The 21272-nt window shown below is 42.6% G+C and overlaps 2 protein-coding genes across 2 annotated transcripts in view; both read right to left on the bottom strand.

Annotated features, from left to right (window-relative positions):
- The window catches only part of col23a1b (collagen type XXIII alpha 1 chain b), a 73610-nt gene extending 60736 nt beyond the window's left edge, over positions 1-12874 (bottom strand). The window contains exons 1-2 of the mRNA XM_080834549.1: positions 12325-12874; positions 11759-11828 (exon numbers count right to left, since the gene is read on the bottom strand). Of these exons, the coding sequence (XP_080690675.1) occupies positions 11759-11828; positions 12325-12615 (361 nt within the window). The 5' untranslated portion in view covers positions 12616-12874. The remainder of the gene's footprint in view (positions 1-11758; positions 11829-12324) is intronic.
- A 752-nt stretch (positions 12875-13626) lies between these two features.
- Positions 13627-20574, bottom strand: clk4b (CDC-like kinase 4b). The gene is made up of 13 exons (XM_080831974.1): positions 20449-20574; positions 19235-19392; positions 17871-18123; positions 17171-17261; positions 16791-16857; positions 16552-16668; positions 16020-16186; positions 15327-15421; positions 14919-15048; positions 14713-14795; positions 14503-14582; positions 14055-14145; positions 13627-13938 (listed from the first exon to the last, which is right to left on the bottom strand). The coding sequence occupies exons 2-13, from the start codon at positions 19390-19392 to the stop codon at positions 13798-13800; spliced, it is 1473 nt and encodes a 490-aa protein (XP_080688100.1). The 5' UTR covers positions 20449-20574; the 3' UTR covers positions 13627-13797.
- Positions 20575-21272: the final 698 nt, after the last annotated feature.

The following is a 21272-nucleotide window of genomic DNA, read 5'->3' as shown; positions in this document are numbered from 1 at the left end:
TCTGTTTAAACAGTCAAATGCTCCAACATCCACTTTAATATGACAGTAAAATCTGAAGCCCTCATCGTATGTCACATATTACCTAACCACAAGCCTCATTTTCTGAGTGATGAACATAAGTTTATGGATAGTACAGATTATCAACTTCTTTATTTAAATTTAAGACCTATTTTTAACTCCACGCCACTTGGTCTGTCTGCCTCAGGGCCAGTTTAGCATTTTCTTATCCTTAATCTCATGATATGACAGTATTGACAATGTATGAGAAAGTGTTGTGTACTGAGTACTGGTACACAGTTTACATTCCCCCCACCTTTCGTCAATCTCAAGGTGCTTCTTATTTATCTTGTGTTTATGTATCTGTCATTTTAAAGGCTACTAGCTCATCTGAAGTCACCCAGCGTGAGTATATAAGTGTGTCTGCATCTGCGTATCTGTATCTGTAACCAAGTCTACACACCACTGCTGGCAGATGTGTTGCTTATGCACTGGGAGGTTCAGCTCTCCTGTTGCAACTTAACAGCTCACAGTCCATGTGAAACAAGTTTACCACAAATCCTGGGGCAGCTGTGAGTGCAACATTCTATTTGGGTCACCAAACGCACGTTCTGACTTGACCGGGGAAAGCGAGCTTACTGCCGGACACCACGACCGGAGTTCAAATGTCTGCATTGACCCGCACTGTTGAGAGGATGTCCCCCGGTTTTCTTTGCCTGACCCATGGTTGACTCTGCATGGGCAATGTCTCTGCTGGCGGGGGGGCCGTCAGCACAGATAAGGACAGACAGTGTCAAGAGACAAGTGTGTGTGTGTGCGTCTGTGTGTGTGTGTGTGTATGTGCATGTGTGTGTGTGTGTGTGTGTGTGTGTGTCTGTGTGTGTGTGTGTGTGTGTGCGTGTGTGTGTGTGTGTCTGTGTGTGTGTGTGTGCTTGTGCGTGTGCGTGTGTGTGTGCGTGTATGTGCGTGTGTGTGTGTGTTTGTGTGTGTGTGCGTCTGTGTTTGTGTGTGTGTGTGTTTGTATGTGTGTGTTTGTGTGTGTGTGCGTCTGTGTTTGTGTGTGTGTGTGTTTGTATGTGTGTGTGTGTGTGTGTGAGTGTGTGTGTGCATCTGTATGTGTTTGTATGTGTGTGTGTGTGTGTGTGAGAAAGACTAAAATGAGGCTCACTCTAGGTTCCTGTGTCTGATCTGCTAACATCTTCCCACACCATATGACCATACTTATGCATTCTTTAATGCAGTTGTCAGGGAAACAGCAGAGATGAAGCCAATATAGACAGTGATGGCGTAAAAATAAGAAAAGGAAATATGACATGAGACCAAGTTAAACTTGGCCTCTTTGAAGCCACGGAAATAGCATCTCTAATCCAGTTGCAATAGCACACTCAACGCAGTAAACGCTGAACACACCAAGCGTTAAGTTAGGGGTCCTCTCTGGGCCCGCAACACACACACACACACACAAACACACACACACACACACACTCACACTCTCACACACACACACTCTCACACACACACACACACACACACACACACACCCTTCGACCTTCATCAATCACAACATGTCAGGACAGCTGGACTGAGGCCTGTCGGCGCAGGGTGTAAGCTTCCCTCAGCCCCGGAGATAAAGAGGAAATGAGACAGACACACTTCCTCTCGACAACAAGGACACGCCAGGCGTGGGAGAGACCAGCCAGCTGAGGTCAAACGACCATTCCCAGGGGACCAGCGACAGAATGAGACAATCTTGGTGAGATTATAGTGTCACGGTGGCAGTAGCTGGAAGCGAATCAGAGCAACGTCTTCACCTTCTTCCTATGCATGGAGATCCTCAGCCTAGGGCAAACAGTGAAAGGCAACATGGTGTGCAGGGGATGGTACTTCTTAAGCCCTTAATCAGTGTGGACTTCATAGGGCAGAGGGCAGAGGCAGAAGTGCTTTTATGTGTTAGTTGGGTGTGCCAGCGAGAGCCTATATTTGACTGGCTCTGATATCTCAGGTTTGCCAGGCACGCAGCTAACATTCCTGCATCTGGACACAGATCCCTCTTGGAGTGCAAGCCTGTTTTATCCGCCAGCCTCGCTCCGTCCTCTCGCAAATAAGCCACAGAGACTGGCACAAACACGGACATAAACAAGCAAAAAACAGCCATGTAAACAAAGACATCAACACAAATAGCCAAACAAGAAACAAATAAAGGTGTAATGAATTAAAGGCCTACAAAAAAAAAGAAACACACAAACAAACAAGTTGGAAACGATCTCGCAAACCAAAGAGACACACAAACAACTCAGAAGTAGTTCAAATTATTCCAGAATCGTTTCAAGTGAGTGGTTTAAGCAGGTCAGATTTGCCGAAATGTTGTGTTCCCATACGAGCCAGCCTCTAACAGTCTTAGCCAAAATACACCACAAATTCAAAGCAATGCTAAATAAAGCTTGAAGCGATCAAATAGCAGCTACTAACTTTGTTGAAACGGTTATTATTTTAAGTGACACATGGTCGTTCCTATTTAAGGATGCATGATCCCTCAACAGGCTAATGCTAATGGGTTGCATTCCCTTCCAAGTGCTCTACAAAAGTGTCTGCTGATAAAATCTGACTCTAGTACCATCTGTAGTATTGTTTTTGGCTGGTAGTATATCAAACACAAGATAACTTGTTTTCTGTGTGTCTTGAGATATGATAACACAGTAGAAAGATTAACTCAACACAATTTAATATGAAACAGAGTAATATGAATTTGGATACAATAGTCTATTTTTAAAGAGGATGATTATCAGCAATATTTAAACTACTTCTTCACTAGAACTAAATCGCTGTTCCCAGTTTGTCTAGGGACCTGGTGAAAATATGCAACCCCTACCCCATCTTTCCACTCCAACAAACCTGCAACAATGTATATGTGGACTTGCGTTTTTTTTGTTTTTGTGCTTTTATCGTCCCATCAACGTGAATCAGCGGGAAAGGGGATTAATCGGTCCAAGGCATGTTTACACAGTCCCCGGGTGTCCACTGTTTTCTTTCCCCGGCGCATCTCACTCGCGACTGCCAGAGCAGGCTGACGTGTTAGCAAGTCGTTTAGTTTTGGTACGCCAGCCCACTCATGGACGGACAGCCTTTGACAAGTCGTGAGACGCGGTATAAACAGCCGACTCTGAGAATTTCAGCTTTCACAGTCCTGCAGACTCTTAAACTGACCAGCTGGTGGCCCACCATGTTTGTTCAGGGGCAATAGACACATGAGGCCCACAGAGAGACATATGCACACGGGTCGATTTGGCATCTGAAACCACATACACTTCACTCAAGCAGGGGTCTCAAGACTGTAGTTTGATCGTGTAGTTTTATTCATTTGAGCTACCTGAATTATTACTTTTCACACACCAATTAGATTGTCGTTTTAAGCGGTTTAGAGTCTGAAATTAAACTGTGGGACACTGTCAAGCCTAATCGTGTCCAGTGGTAAATTAAGTGTTAATGTACACTTATTGGAGTAGTGAAGACGTGATTACAATATCTATTACACAGGTCCATCTCGTGAAGTTGTTTCGCATGAAGAGGAAAGGTTCCTAATGAGGTGCTCACTCAGAGTTCCTAGCAGAGTGCATAGCACCTACAGAGGTCCAAGAAATAACAGGCATGTCAAGATGAATCCTCCTGGGCCCAGCTTGATGAGGAGCAGTGGCGCTTCTAAACGTTTTTGACGAGATCTGTCTACAAACCATTCAAAATCTTAAACAGGATTTTTATCTATCGCGTCATCTATTGGATGAAGTGCTTGGTAATCTTTCTGAAAACTGATATGGAACAACAGTATGGTTTGGTATGAATTAAGATCGGGAAAAGATAACGCATTCCAGCACATTTCTATGTTTTGACTGAGAGCAATATAACAAGAGGGATTTCATCTGAGCCTGATTATGCAACAGACATGATCATTCAGTGAAGGAAGACAACGGTAAACACACTGCAGGCATCTGAGGGCCTGGGCAACCCGGTCTGTGTGTTCAACCTCCTCAGTGCTTCGGAGGAAGCCTGAACATCTTATCGCCCGCCAATCAGAGAAACCAACAACAGGGCACACACACACACAAACACACACACGGGGCAATTAGGAGATTGGGATCATCTGAACACAATCCCAGCACGCAACTTTGACTGGAAAGCAGTCTGCATAACCAGCCTTGGATTCTACGCTTCATTCAAAATGGCCCAGGTCCATTATCATTTTGCCAGGAAAGAGCAATGGCTGACTGTACCACCGAGGGACTGGGGCTGGGAAAGACCACAAATTATTTCTCACCACGCACTGGTAACATGCACGAGGTCTGAATCATTGGTGATATAAGGGTGCACATGGTCTTTTAAAGGAAGTTTAGAAAAGGTGAGAAAGTTCTTCCAGTGTCATGCCAGAAAAACCATATTAATCACAGTATGCTGACTGTTTAAGAGACCTGGCTCTTTTTCGCCATATCCGGCAGTTATCCGGCAGAGGAATTAGTGAGAGAGGACTGAGGTTAAATTAAGAGAAGAAATGACATGCAGCCACCCAACTGGAGGAAAACAAAAAAATGACATTCTCTGGCTGGCTGAAGGCATTTTGGATCATTACGCCGATGCTCACGCAACTCAACATAGTGCTGCCCATTTAGTGCAGTGGTCGCAACAGAGCACTTTCCTTTCAATTCAAATGTTCCCTTCTTCACACGCACAAAAACAGATACCGCACATACACACAAACGCACACACACACACACACACACATACACACACCAAGAGAGAACACAGTGAATTCCTTGACCCCACAGCCCCAGCACTCATAATGCTCTGTGTGACATTAAATTGTTTGTTTGACAATGGGCGCAGCTGCCATCAGCATGTAATACAGATGTACTCCACTGCACCCCAAACTTGCCTGACAGAGGGAGAGAGAGAGAGGGAGCGAGAGAGAGAGAGAGAGAGAGAGAGAGAGAGAGAGGGAGGGGGAGAGAGAGGGAGAGAGAGAGGGAGGGAGAGAAAGAGGGAGATAGAAAGAGAGGGAAGAGAGAAAGGGAGAGAGAGGGGGGAGAGGGAGATAGAAAGAGAGGAAAGGAGAGAGATGGGTAGGGAGAGAGAGAGGGAAAGAAAAAATCCTGTATAGCCAACCACAGGCTCTTAACAAGCATTTTCACACTAGTTCAACAAATTAAGAGCAACAGGCCTGCCAACCCTCCCATGCATGCAAACTGACACAAAACAACCGACAATTTACAAGCAGGGACAAACTTTTCGACAGCAAACATTGCTACAAAAAAACCCATAGCCATAAATCAGGCAGCATTTATCTAGGTGTGGGGTCTGATTTTTTTTTTCTTCTTTTGGCTATGTCCCTGAACCTGACTTCACTTAACAGCGCAATTCATCCTACTGAACTACCATATGAAATATTCCTGTAATATGTCCCCATGTCTTTTCAACCTACCTACGCATTGTGATTAAAGCCAGTCACAATGATGACGACTATGGTGTGTGTGATGGGGTTAAGGAGGCTAATGTGAGGTGGTTTACAATAGATCTATCATTACCAATTTATGAATGCACTAATATTTTTAGCATACACTGACTATACTGGGCTACTAAATGATAACATTAGTTCTTCTCACAGTGTGGCACATTGCAGTCATCTTCGAAGTCTGATAAACAAAGTAAAACCTTCATGTCATTCAATGTTTTGATCGTTTTGTAGACAACACTTTCATAGAAAGGTGATAAATGACTGTATGTGGTGATAAATCGTAACACCACACCCAGACTATCTCACATTTTGTTTTAATTATATCTGCAAATATATTGCTCAATGGGATCTGTCACGATGTCCAACCATTGTGGTTAACTGCGGCAGTGTTAACCATGGACCAAGGCAGTCACATAGAGGACATACGACGTGTTCTGCGAAGCCAGTGACACTATTTGCTGGGCTTCGTGTGTGTGTGAAAGAGAGTGCATCTCCCACAAGATCAGACAATCAAACAATCACTTATGTTTTAGGATAATGAAGCCCAACGTCCCATAATTGCTTCCATTCCCCCTGCTATCGTGGAAAGTAAAAGGCCTCACATATCATATAAATGAAATTGTGAAATGTTGCCACAGAACGAGGCAGAGGGATTTTACTGCATTTGAGAGGACGCCAAATGCCCTCCCACAAACTATGTACACATGCTTTCAATAAGACCAGATTGAGGCACTGAACTGGTCCTCAGTGTTTTTATTATAACCTAGATTGTGATGCTGGCTACAAAAGCATTCCTTACTGAAACTAAATAAATGAAACAAAGTTCCCGCTCTACAACCTGACAACCGTGGGTTACCACACCCGACGATAACAAACACCGACTTGCATATCAGTGTTCATCTCTGAGCGCTTGAGTTACTCAAACATCACAAGCAGCACTGGCGACAACACAAATAACTCGAGCGGATATCTTTTCCTGTCATGCTGTATTGTAATATCCTGACACCTCCAAAAACCCGACCCACTCCACAAGCCAATACCTGATGAGGCATGAAGCTATTAACGCGGGGCGCCGAGGGACTCTGGTTTCACTTCCCTGAGAGCCACAGCCACACGGATGAACTCCATGAACATTCCAGAACCTCGCTACACACTCCTGCGGCGAGCACTGAAGGTCTCAGTGAGATCTGGCCTCGCTCATGCCAGATGCAAGCAGGGCAACAACCCAAGCAGCCAAATAACCTCTGCTTCTCACGTACACTCATTTCTTCCCATATCTTTGCCCAACATTTATTTAATATCAAAGTATGAATACATGCATGAAGTCATTATTACACAGTAGGTATAACAGTCTTACAGGGTCAGACATAGCACCACATAGGGAGAGCTGGGAGGAAGTATTAAACATTACAGCTCCCTCCATGGGGAGGCCTATAAAACAGGGATTAATGTTTTAAAGCTACATTTATCCAGGAAGATCACCACTGTTCCTGCTGTTGCTCCCTGACCTCACAAGCGGACGTGTGGCCATTACCGCTTTTACATTACATAAGACCCTCAGTCAGAAGTGTCTGCTTCTGCTTTTTATTACTCCATTATTTCCTTTTCTCTCTCTTCCTGATGTGTAAACACACACACACACACACATAAACATACACACACACACACACACACACACATACAAATGCCAGACATGCTCTCTTTCTCTGCTAACAGGGGTTGTAGACTTTGAATTGAAAGAACACAGATACCTTTGTTTGGCCAATGTCAGAGTTGGGCGAAACAAAGACAACAGGCGAAAAGTACTGTCACTGAATTGCCATCTGTCCCAATACTGTTATACAACTGCATAAGTGCACGCAACCAGGGAATTAAGACAACCACAGTCATTCATTACTCAGACACCAACAAGAGAAATTATGTGTGTATTACATGTGAGGATGAGTAGGCCATGCATCTAAAAGGAAAGGCATGATTTTTGTCCCAGGACAAACCGCATTTAATCCAGTTCATCTGTGCAACAGGATCTCCCATTTCGTCCATTCTCTCAGTATATCTTTCTGACACATTAATACAATTCTCCCACATGAACAACCACTCAAGTTGGGGGGGATATGTGTTTCTGCGTTGTTACAGCAACACTATGCAACAAAGGAAGGGACTGTTAAACACACCTTTCGTTAAGAAGCTTTTCTCAGTGCCAACTGGGCTGTCGATGGTGTTTTTGGATGCTTTTAGATGAGTAGCCCACTAGTTTTAGACCAAAACTCCATAATGTTGCCATAAGCCAGCAAGTATGGCGTAACATCAAAACAGACTTGAGCCAACCATGGAAGTTGAAGGGGACTTAAGGACCCTTTTTAGGATTCCTTTTTATTGAAATACTGCTGGCATTCTTTAGAGACAAACAGGCCATATACGAAGAAAAGCGACTCCTACGAGTTCAAGAGCTAAGAACTCAATGCCAGCAGCAGAGACCACCGACAATGCTCACCAATGTTCAAGTGGTTCTGTTGTGCTGCAGCACTTCTGCGGTCAGGGTCAAACCATTTTCTGTTCTTATCAGAACTCGCACAGTAATTTCTTTTGGCCTGAATAGCTGAGGAGCTGATAAAGTCCAATTTCTCTTTTTGCTCAGATAACCTGTATGGTGCAGTGGCTGGATAAGTTCTTCACTTACGAAGGTCCCAGAGGCCAATGATTCACCAGCAAAAGGCAAGTCCTGAAAAGCCTTCATTGGGTCAACCCACCATTTGTTCATCCCATTAGTTCATGTTCTCGCAGACTTCTTTCTTGGTTGTCTGTCGAATGACCTTTTAGCAGGCAATCCCATTAGGGGAGCATAGTGCCAACATCCTTTGGCTGAATAAGTAATTTTCTTGGCTGAATATGTCATTTTCTAAGGGAAGGTATCCACATTAAGTGGAGAACTCCAAGGCATAGCGTTCCTTTTTCAGCACAAAGCTTTAATTGGGAAAGGGCGTACGCTACAACAGCCATTTACTTGTTTATTTTATATCCTTATGCCAAGAGCAGTGTGGGATTGGCAAATGCTACTTCACCGAGCTTCAAGCAAACCTGTCCATTTTCATGATAGAAATCCAGTATTTGCCTGCTGCCACATTTATTCATTCGAACATTCTAGGTTTAAACTATGCCAACAATTTCAAACGCCATGTTCATTTGATGACTTTAGACGGTTACTCCTAAATGTAAGTGTATTCAAGTCTTTAACCATGCCTAACATACATGTATCCAAGTAATTTACACAGCACATTAACACCAAAGAACATTACAGTGTCTTTAGGAGACCACTCTTACAAGGTAATTAAATGCAAGACACCATAAAGCTGAAATGCTAAACAGTACAGCAGCCCCCTCCCCGACATTTGGCCCCTAGAGGTCACCTCTATACTGTAAATTACAGACCCCCCCTCCCTTCCCCGGGAATTCCCTTGCATGTCTGTTTAAAACGCTACTGAGTACACCTGGCATGCCAACTTTTTCCAGAACCCCTTGAGTGAGATGCGCCCAGAAACCAAACATTTTGAGTGTGAGCGCTAAGCCGTGGAGATAGAGCAGAAGGGTTCCATGGCAGCCCACTGAGAACCACCTCTGAGGTGAAGTTATGTGGACAGGTAATGGGCCGCGCTGAGGGAAACCCGCTGGAGTTGGCCTCCTCCACGGGGGATGTCATTCTGCCACACCTATAAAACAAGGCTCCCTGAGAACAGCATTCACGCAAGCTGAGAGAACGTTCTCAGTTTCCCTCTAAAAGCCAATGTGTATACCATCTGACTCTAGATGTGGGGGGCTAGACCATGTTAATAGCAAACACCTGATAGCCAAAGGCATGAATGTATCATATATACAGCCATAGATTGCAGAGCTAAGATTTGAGGTCTCTTCCTCTGAATCAGGGAAAAAAACTGAAACTCTCCAAATGAACCCCTGCTTTCACAGGCTAAAGCTATGGGTATTGCCAAGACAAATGTCTGCATATCCCTCAAGCGATTTCAGACAGAGGTTATGAGGCTCTGTTGTTTTTGTAAGTTGGAATATATAAAAATATACAATGAAAACGTTTTGTGTAGGAAGCAATGACTCAGCAGTGAGATACTGAGTTCTGCTTAGCTCGTCTTACCGGTATGTATTAACGTGTCCACTGTGTATGATTTAGTGACAACCCAGCCTGTAGTCCACAATGCTGTATCCCCTTTGGGATGTCTCAGTCAGATGGACTACCTTTCTCAGAAGATCTTATATGTGTATGTGAGAGTGTGCTTTTCCATCTTCAAGAACAATTATGTTGTAACGATTAGAGAGAGCACAGATCAGAACCTTGGAATGTCATTACCTTGGCCTATTTAAACTTCACGATGACTAGTAAGCATTGGAATTGTTTTCTTTACAAATAGACCCCTGACCTTTCGATGAGTCAGCCTGCAAGTAAACTCCTAGTAAACAACAGTTCTGATGGACCTGGTCACAATCTGAAAAATAGCTTCTTTTGAATCATTTCTATGTAATGTTAATGACCTTTCAGAAGATTAGCCTATCTCCCCTGGAATTGCTTTACAGTGATATTCCTTGATTTTCACCATGATATGCCTCACTAAGATGTACAGGATTTCATTTATTTTCCGTTCCAAACTCACATAGCAATGAGCTTTGTTTATTAGTCATGATCTAAAGCTGACTGTTCAGTGTGTCAGCCTCCTGTCATTGAAAATGTGTCATCACCATGACTAATTAACTAACGAACCACAGCTGTGTCCCATTATTCAGGCAATTATCAAATGATGACTATGACTGGAGGCTGATCGGTGTAACCTCACAACAATTAGCACTTCTTACAGATCAACATAATGTTGAAGGGACTACTGATTAATCAGTCTATTGATACAAGTGATTTGTAAATATTCAAATTTTCATGTGATTTACACAGATCATTAGTGTTTTTTTTATATATGGACGCTGTGATCAATTATGAGAGATTAACATCTCTTCCATAGCTGTGAGCAGCTGTAGAGCGTTTTTAACCAACAAATCCTAACACTCTGATAAGAATAAAATTGATGTGATCTTGAACCCCCCTATACTGTATCTCCACCAGATGCTGAGGGACTATCTGAAGAGTTACAGATTTAACAGTAACATATGCATGGTGTTTCAGATGGATATGGACATAAAATGTTAAACACATAAAACCTGAACTGTGAATCTACTCCAAAGGCTAACATCCCCAGGGTACTTAGCCAAAACACAAGCACATTTCAGACAAACCGGCGGACTTTGCAGGAGACACAAAAACACCTCGGCAGGCTGAGGTGCCATGAAATCACTCTGTTGCACTAGATCCATTCACTCCGCTCATAATTGTGCTATTCACAGACGGGGCACGTCTCTGAAGTCCCCCTGAAGGTTACCCCTTCGTTGTCTTTGAGGCACAAAAGCAGATTGCCAGGGAATAAAACATGAGAGGGGGCGCAAAAAAGTGTACAGATGCATGAAAGGTTAAGCACTCCGCCTGCTCTGCTTTCACTCAATAGCCGGCTATACATTTGAAAGCCTTTTGGCCAAGGTTGCACAATACGCCCATACCATTGAATTGTCTTTGCGGATAGAAGAACCGCAAGTTTATAAGTTCCATATGCAAGTGCTTCTTGTTGTATGAAAGCTATGAAAGGCATTCTGTTGTGGCTCTGCGGTTGCAGCTATCAAACTGTCTACACAGTGCATCATTCCAGGGCAAAGCAGTGCCGCCTCAGTTAATGAAGATGTGCCATAAATTAATGGCTACTTCAGAATCGCAAAAAGCCAAGAGGCGATTAATGAGTGAAAATGCTGTTTGAAATATACTTTAGATCAATGGCACAAATAATACTGCTTGAAGTGAAGACAGCACAGTTCAATCCCATGTGCTCTGTACTGTACATGAAGAAAAGATTTAATACAACTACAAAACATAAGACACCCACTTATACTGTGAATGAAACATTACAGGGACAGGATGAAATCCGCAGGGACAGCATCCATGCACACACCTCATCACCACCAGAAAGGTCCGATTCTTTGAAGTCCAACTGCCCATGCTGCAGTAAGTGGCAGTACATCTCAGTGAAGGCATCTCAGATGACTTCAAGCTACAGGCTGACCACAAACACTTGGCCTTACATGTACCTTTGTGTATTTTTTTTTTACTTCTGGGCAACTGAGAGAAGTGGTCTGAGGACAGGAGCATGTAAGAAAGGGACAAACCTGGTGGACAGGAACATGCACCTTCTGCCTCCCTCGCTGTGCGAAGTCTGGGCACCATGGTATTAAGCTTCTGTTATGGTAGACAGAATGAAAGACATGTAACATGGAGTAAAAATCCACCTGACTGATCTGATAAAGCTCACAATCTTTCCAGCCAACAGTATTACAACACTGATTCCTAAAACTCAATACTTTGATGACGAACATGTTGCATCTAACCTAGACTGCTTACTCGTATAGCTATCAATGAAATTAAAGTCCTTTGCTGTGACATTAGCCTCGAAACACCTGCTCAATAACTAGGAATTGGGTGTCATCTTCAGAAATGAGCGGGCAAAAATAGGCCTGTTGATGATGGACATCTAGACTGTTTGTGTGCTAGCAACATTACACATACACAACCATATTTAACACGGGACGCGTGATGGCATCCTGTGCGACAGGCGGCACTTGTGTTGTGAAGGGATGGAACGAACTATGGGATCAGGTCGTTCACTGTAGTCATGCCAAAGCGTACTATGACAACGGTATAAATAGACAGGACCTTTAAGTTGTTGCTCTCTCACCTCCTGTAAAAGTTTTTCGATCGTCTCCTGCAGTCGTAACACTGTTCCATTTGGCTCCAGTGCTGACGGTAAAGGATGAACCAGGGACAGTCGCTCCATCTCCAAAACCTGCACTCTGTGCTCCAGATGAGATGTCTTGAAATTCATCATAAAACAAAACGCCATCGAGCAAATAGACATCATGACACACAACACTGTTGGCAATCCTCCCAAACAATGCAAGAAAGAAGGTTTCTGTCCTTCACTGCCCTGCTCTTTTAGGTTTAATTTCGATTTTTCCTTCGCGTCCATCCTGACGGTTACTTGAAAAAAGTTAGAAATGAATTTGGTGACCGCGCGCAAACCAACTCCAGCTTACTCGTTAAATTACGCGAAGACTAAGAGCACTGATTAGTGGGATGGTAAGACAGCCAGCCAGGGACAACTAAGTTATCGGATGTCACCCCTGCGCTTATGACCATGAACCACCCTCGTGTGCATGCAGCGTGCGCAACTCTGCCCAATTGCTGTTGAGCGTCCGACTTGGAGAGTGCTTGTTCTCAGCTGTGCAGTTGCACGCGGGCTGGCAGGTTAAATTGTTTCACTCTGAGGCATGCGAATCCCAAACGAACATTGGGGTCTCTCACTTCCTGCGAGTACTTCAGGCGGGGGATATTAAGACGTGATGAAAACTATTTTAACCCCTCCATTTGTTTCTTGTTCAAGGTGCTGTTTACAAACATAATACATTTTACCTGTTTCCACCTGTGATTTTCTCCTAGAATTTATCCAAAAGGAGTTTTTAACTCAAGAGCGCTTTTAAGAAAAAACATAATATTAGTCTTTGTTATTACAAATAACTTGATCCCATGGGATGTTTTGTGGATAGTTGGTGTGCAACATTTAAGCACACAATCAAGTTGGTGTTACAGTATGAACAGCTCACCTATATTAATGTAGTCTTGATTTACGTTAACTTTGATTCAATTGTAAGTAAATAGAGGGACTAAAAATAAATTATTCACCGCATGAGTCCAAGAGAACCGTTTGCAAACACCTTTGTCGCCATCCTCTGGACAAACTACTCTACTACATGCTTATACGTTAATACCGAGCCGTTGTCAAGAACACTGCTGATTCTGGGTTAAGTAATTAAGACCACAATAACTTGCAATTTTAATGCGTTTATAGACACTAGGAAAAAAGTACATGAGCATTTTTGTGAATAACACTCAGTCTGGTCAAATGTTAGAATATTAATATTATTGTTGCAGTGTTCAATGCAAATAAAATCAATGCAAGAAAAAACACGTACACATGAAATTAATGCTAGAGAAATCAGGTTTTATTAAAGACAAAGAGCAACTGTGAATGTACATTTCCTAATGACAAGAAATAAATATGCACAGAATGAACAATTTAAGTGAGACTGATACAGTCTGGTGGGTCCCTCTCCTTTGGAGCGTGAATAAACGGGCAGTGACGGGTTTTTGGTCATTTGTCCTTCAGAAGAGCGAAGAAGGGGTGACTGATGGCCTCCTCCAGGGTGATCCGTTTGGACACGTCGTACTCCATCATCTTATGGATCAGGTCAAACAACTGCTCGTGTTCAGCACTCTTGGAAGACATGTATTGCTAAGGGCAGAAAAGAGACGACTCATTACCTAGAAGTCATGTTTTGAGTTCATGGAATACAGTCAGGCATTCTTTCATGTCATAAATAATAATAATAAAATTAGAATGAGCGCTACCTTCAGAGGTTTGCAATGTTTCCTCACGTATCTGCCGGCCGAGTTATGTTCATCCCAATCCAGCCGTTCATGATGCACAAAGCGTTTCTTCCTGTATACACAGAACAGATAAAACACAATTAGACTTGTAATTTCAATACACAAAGTTTATTTGGAAAAGGCTTTGACAAATATTCAGCACATCACCCTTTCTATTGCAAATTAACTGCAGGTGGGAGGCATAGATAACCATTCATGTTTTTAAAACATGTTTTCGAAAAATGTTATAAATGCCCTTTTACTACAACATATTAAACAGAACACCGTGGTTAATACATTACAAAGCGTAACTTTTAAACCGCATGAGAAGTAATAACAAACATATTTTAGAAAAACATGAACTCGGTGGTGTGCAACTAACAAATAAACAGACGGACAAACAAACGGCAACAATATGCAAAGGACGTACCTGGTTTTCTGAAGCATGTGCGTGGGTATTGGGCCCAACACCCTCTCCATCATGGCTAGATGCTCTTTGCTATCATGTGTCTGCCAAAAGGAGAAGCAAAGGTCACTTGGCTAATAGTACAACACCAAGTTATGCTGGCAGCAGAGGTGACGGTATCAACTATCAGGATCAAATAAATCTAAACGGACGAAATGGCCTGCTGCTTCTTACCTGGAAGAGAGTCAGTCCCAGATAATATTCGATCAGTATGCAGCCGAGACTCCACACATCACAGGCTTGATTCCAGCCCAATTCTGGGGGAACGAAGAAAACAAAACACACATTTCAGTAGGGTTTACTTCATAAACATGAATGTAAAAACCACCACATCTCCAGCAGCTCTCATGGCCCATGCTGCCCAATAGAGGGCCACTCACCAAGGATGACCTCAGGGGCTCGGTAGTGGCGTGTCGACACGACTGACGTGTGGTGCTCGTGCTCATAAATGGCATTCCCAAAATCCACAACCTTGACGTCCAGCTTCTTCAAAGTTCTCTCGTCACGTTTCTGTAAAAGGTTTTATTTTTTTTATTACAAACGTCTTCTTATTGCATTCTGGCTTGAAAACTTATTTTTTTTTTACAATGAAATTAAGGTTCTTCTTAGAGTTTGTCTTATATAAAATTCTGAAGAAATGATGATTTTTTTTCTCAATATTTCCTCAAATTCTTTTTGTCTTGTTTTTCCCAGGGTGCATTTAGGGGGGAAAAACCCTGTAGAAAACAAACAATAAGAACCCCTGTCCACAACATAATTCATTTGTATAAACAAATGATTTTACTTACCATTTTGGCATTATATTCAATGTCGTACTCGGAGTCCACAAAAAGAATGTTTTCAGGCTTAAGATCAGTGTGAGTGAGCTTATTTTGATGGAGAACTAAAAACAAACAAATAAACACCTTCAGTTAGTCCAAAGAGGATAACACAAGAATATAACTGTAAAACAAAACATGCAGTTAAAAAGCCAGCTACATATGGACACACTTAGATGAATCTATAACCAAACCAGAATAGCTCCAAGCTGTTGCCCAGAATTACCACAGGCCTAAGCTTTGGTTTAATGTCTGGGTCAGCCCCGCACCGTGAGAACTACCAGACACTCTGAGGCCCATATAGGCTGACCACTTTTTTCAGCTATTAGCCACCGCCAATTAGATTTAAAAAAAACTAAGAATTGTATTACGAAGTTCACGGAAACCCTAATAGTGATCATGTCAAGGATGCAAGAACTGAGTGCTTCTGATCCAAATCAATCATATGTAAAGCACTCAATATTGATAATATTGGAGTTCCATGATGCCTTTTTAGCACACTGTCCCACTCCACTGACTCTCTCCACACATAATATACTAAGTGTGTGTGTGTGTGTGTGTGTGTGTGTGTGTGAGAGAGTATTGGGTTGAGGAGGGTCACAGAAAAAAAAGATAGAACAGTGCCACTGAGCTAATCTGTCCACAGTGAAAACGTGTACTCACAGAACACGGCTCTGAAGATCTGGTCGGACATGTGTCTGATGTGGTCAATGGTGAAGGGCATGAAGCCGTTCTCCTTCAGGAAGTCGAATGTACTCAGGCCCAGCAGCTCAAACACGATGCAGATGTGCCCGTGGTAATCAAACCAGTCCAGCATCCTCACACAAGCACTGCAAGAGAGGGAGACTCATGACTCGGCACATTCCACGCACACGGTTTTATTAGGCAGAAACACAACTCAGCCACATGGTGTGGAAAAATTATTTTACAGTCATATAGCGACAGAGCAGAGGGCCACATGCACTAAATACTAGCTCATATCTTTATGTATATAGGGCCACAGGCAAATCTTTCATGTCAAGACAGACAGTGACCAACATGGGCAAAGTATACGAGCACTTGAAGATGGATTATTTGAAGTAATAACTGACTTGGCATATTGCCATTAGATTCACTTTTCCCTCCCCCTCTGCAACAGTACCAAGTTAAAGACACTTAACAAATTCAGGGCATTACAAACACCTTTGCTACTCACTATTTGCTGCTCGAGTCCAGTTTATTCATCTGTTCGAGCACCTCCACCTCAGACATAGCTGCCTCACGGTAGCGCTGAAGATTCTTGATGATTTTCACTGCGACACGCAGGCCTTCCCTGAAACATTAAACATCTCTCTTGAGTAGGATGGAACACAGCGGCCTGTTGATGCCAGCTTCCTTCAGTAGTAATGGACATGTGCTCATATGCATTCAATCACACTGGGATCCATTACTTACTTTGAATGGTCAATGCATTCCACCACTTTCCCAAAGGCTCCCTCGCCTAGAGTACACACAATTTCATCTATGGTTGGGAGTAAAAATTCAAGAGTTAGAATCCCCAGAACAAGAGAATGAACCAAAGAAATACAACTAAACCAGACAAATTCATTTTAAATGGTAATTATTGTTAATCTGTGTTTCCACCTGACAATATAAAGTCTTCCCTGAACACAGAGTCTTTATCAGATTCCAGTTACAAACTGAATTCAAAAACATTTAGCGAAGCAGTAAACTGCCAAACCCCCGATGCTAGTCTTCACTGTCAAAAGTCATCCCACCACAATACAAGAATCAAAACAAAAAAAGGTACAGAGAGAAAGGTATATGTTCTATACATCTTGCTCTTAGCACGTCTCCAGTGTGATAGATCAGGTGACCCTCCTCATCATCCTCAATACTCCTGGTTCTCTTCCTGCGCTGGCTCCTCTGGAGGGGGCGGTAGGTTCATGGGTACCAGCATCACCACCATCACCACCATCATCATCACCACCATCACCACACACCCGCCAGAACCAGGCCAGAACGCGCCATTCATTCATTCAGCGAGGGGGGTGATCGCAGGGGACGACATTCGGCCCATTCAGAAACCCGCATCAGGGCCACGGCGGCAGCAATTTCAAATTCCCGCGAAAGGCACAGGGCCCACATAGTGTGTGTTACAGAAGAAAAACATGGCAACACATTTTCAGAAAAAGGGCTTTGGTGATTACAGAGTAGAAATACAATCTAGCAGGTATTCAATGAGAATACCACAGCCTTAAGAGGTCCCGCATACTGACATTACTGCTTTGAAAACCAAACCCTCCAGCCATTTTTTAACACTAAACTGGATTTAATGAAAACGGGAAACTTTTATGTTGCTTATGCAGCTACAACATTACATTCAGAAAACAACTATATAAAATTCAGATTCCCTGTCAAAAACAAATGAACCCTCAATGACTTTTCAAGTAGCCTAATGCATACTGTTTCTGTGAACTTGCTGAGCAAACATCCAAGTAAGTGAGTGTGCACATGTTGTGGAGCACGCCGTACCGAGTCTGAGTGATGGCTGCGGTGTCTGGAGTGACTGCGCCGCCGGGAGAGATGGTGTCCGTGGCTACTCCTGAAGCTGCGGCCACTGCGAGCGGAGGACTTGCTGTAGTGGTGCCAGTCTCTGTCTCGCTCGCGCTCCCTGGCGCCGTCACTCCTATCGGCGTCTCTCGCCCCATGCCCTTCTGGCTCCAGACTGGCCTCCCTCACCACGCGCCTCTCTTTGACCTCCAGTCTCCTAGTTTGCACGTGACACCTGAAATCATAATGGCAGAATTACACACCGCCATATGGCATCCTTTAAAACCGTGGTTTACGACAGCTGGTGTACACTCCTCTAGAAAGAATGCCACTGCTATACAACAGCCAAACTTTGCAGTCCCGTAGTCACTATTAAATGATTTTAAAACATACTCTAGCACTGTTAAGCTTAAAGCCCTTAAGCTTTAGGGTTAAGGGCCAATGCTGCCCTCTTCACTATATATTAATTTATTGGACCTTTCAGCAGGAGTGATGGGGTCGGGGACACTAAATTCTCGAGAAGAATCAAGTATCTGCCCAGAAAAGAAAACCCCCTGCTAAGGTGCACTATACTTAGAGGAAATGGCAGGCACGCCCTCGGAAGATGTTTACTGCTTCTCTTTCACCCAAGATGTCAGCATGCCAAGAGCAAAAGCCATGCCTTAGCCCGTCAGAGTTGTCATAGTAAATTCAGAAGACCGCGGCCACTCTTCAAAATATGGCAGGTACAAGCATCATACTTGACTAAACAAATAGTGTTGCTATTGATTTCACATTCCACTGACCCAACACCCCAAAAAGTTCACACACACAAGTGATGTGTATCTTGACATCCATATAAATTCCAGTTATCAATACGAACACAAGCAAGTGTTTCAAACCTAGAGAGAAGACCCACTATTTAATTTAATAATCAGGTTTCAAATGTTCACGTTTCACTTTCGTTTTCTGTGTATTTCAAATCATAGTTTGTTTGCAACAATTTCCAGATGAACAGGCATCAATTGTGACCCATTAATTTAGAAGCCTCATCACCTACAATAATTACTCAAGTCCCCAAAATGTTTTATGTTTTAAGTGCCCCCTGTCTGAAAAGATATGGCTTTATCATTCCATATACAGGCAATATACACTTTCAAAAGTCTTCACCAAGAAGATATGTTAACGAAAACATTCCATCATACTGACAGCTAAATGAATTAGTAGGTTACTAAACTATGCCACATGTAGAAATAGGTAACATACCTATGGTCTAGCTCATTCTACTTCATAAGGAACTTCCTGGGAAGTAAATACTTTATCTATACAAAATGTATATCTGTCAGTAGTTTACAAGTTATAGATACCTTTCGTATGTTTTGTAGTGGTGAAGCCTTCTTGGTTTCCTCTCCTTGTCAACACTGCGCGACCTTCGCCTTGGTCGCTTGCGAATCTCCAGTCTCTCCTCCAAGCTATACTCCGACAACCAGCCATCACTCGAACGCATTCGTTTGGACTGACGCATCTGTCAAACAAGAATAGAAAAAGGTCCATCATAAAATACGACATGGAAGTCAATCCCTATACATTCCTAAGCGTCTAGGTTGTAAAATTCAATCCACTGGCAGTGATATCAACAAGCACACTCATACCTGACTCAAGTACTCGCCAACTCACATGCTAAATAAACGTCAAATACTGCTGCTGCGAAAAAAACTCAGACGGCATCTCTGCTAACAACAACGATAACAAATTGGCGCATATTTATTGTTATGTAAAGCGAAGCTTTGCGCGCAAAGCATTGTGGGTAATCCAAATACCACGAAATGAGTTGTTAAACTTGCAAAATAACCATTCCCGAATTCTGCCTGTTCCAAAAAAAATATTGTTAGAACTGAACAACCAATTCTTACTTATTAATATTAACGTTACCCGAGAAATAGATCCGTTAGCTAAACGTATATTAGACTATCGTTGGCTGGTTAACGTTAGCAATCTGAAAAAAAAACGATACACTCTTGTCCAGATATCAAAATAACTAGCTATTATATAATGAAATCAACTACTTACAAACAACTGATAAACATTACCAGTAGGTCCATCACGTGGTTGCTTTTACCCAAGCCGAATGTACAGAAGACTATTGTGTTAACCTGCTATCCTAGTTTTCGTCTCGTAAACATCTAGCAAACGTTAGCGTAAACTTGAACCTACCCCGCCTAGGACAATGCCAACAGGCTCGATTTGTGACGGAAGCCAGCAATCGGTAGCCTTAGCTTAGGCTACCAATCGGCAACTTGGCTATTTACAAATGCATGATATGATAATTGCCATAACATACATTCAATAACATTCACACATTGTGAAAAAACGTGTTTCACGCTAGAAATGTCGACAGTCTAATAAGACAGACCACGAAAACTTTAGCGATAGCTAAAACGTTGGCTAAGATGAGCTATGCGAGCTAAGTTAGCTAACGAAAACGGGCCTAGTCAGAAGGTTTATAATAAGCAATCACAAATAAACCTTCAGTTTAAACTTAAACTACATCCTTTATGAATATTGCTACATATTTCCTTACCTCAAACGAGTCGTTAATTCAAATCTTGAAGACACTGTAATGTAGCACACGACGACTTCTGTTAAATTCTGTTTCACCACGTCGAACGTTCTAACATGAAATGGCGACGATGTGTGTAGCTTCCCCACAGTCGACGGGAAATGTAGTCGTATTCGAGGAAATGATGAAATCGTTTTGATGACAGGAAACGAATCAACACCAGTTCAGGGACCGGATCTACGCCGATGTTTAGCATAAATTGTACAAGTTACTCAATCTAAAGAAGAAAATCTAAATGTAATGGCCTACTATACGAAGGATATTAGGAAAAGTGGAGGATATAGCTTTAAGTATAAACTAGGCTACCTGGGCCTCAGCAGGTCGAAGCACTTCAGATGCTTAATAAAATAAATAGATTTCCTTTGGGCAGACTCAATCACTACACGAAGTAGGCCTATTTCACTTCTCTGGGTGTACCATTATGAGTGCATGACCATGATTGGCTAATGATTATGATTAGTAGCTTTATAATAATAGAAAAAAGACATATTTTTGATATTCTTCTCCTGCAAAACCCAGTGCAGATGGTATTAAACTCAGTAGTCATCCATCACATGTGATTATTACAGATACTATTTCTAAAAGGTGCTGATGTGTACTGTCCTGCCATGACCCTTCTCATTACTACTGTCTCCTGACATGGAGAAGTAATCATTTCATGGCAGTGTACCCTGGGTACAGTTTACTAGCTCTGCTAATCTTAGCTTTTACTATGTGCTGGCACACGGAGATGCATCTCAGCCTTCAGGTCTGGTGGTTATAAGATTAAAAGCAAAAAGACACAA

Source organism: Sprattus sprattus (assembly GCF_963457725.1).
Source record: "Sprattus sprattus genome assembly, chromosome: 1".
Lineage (NCBI taxonomy): Eukaryota > Metazoa > Chordata > Actinopteri > Clupeiformes > Clupeidae > Sprattus > Sprattus sprattus.
This window is presented reverse-complemented; position numbering and strand designations above follow the sequence as displayed.

Bases quoted from the DNA above. Each gene is read 5' to 3' on its own strand.
- clk4b (XM_080831974.1), bottom strand. From the start codon at position 19,392: ATGCGTCAGTCCAAACGAATGCGTTCGAGTGATGGCTGGTTGTCGGAG. The intron at 17,262-17,870 runs GTACGGCGTGCT...CGCCCCCTCCAG, and splicing joins GCAGCCATCACTCAGACTCG to AGGAGCCAGCGCAGGAAGAG. The intron at 16,858-17,170 runs GTATAGAACATA...TCCCAACCATAG, and splicing joins AGACGTGCTAAGAGCAAGAT to ATGAAATTGTGTGTACTCTA.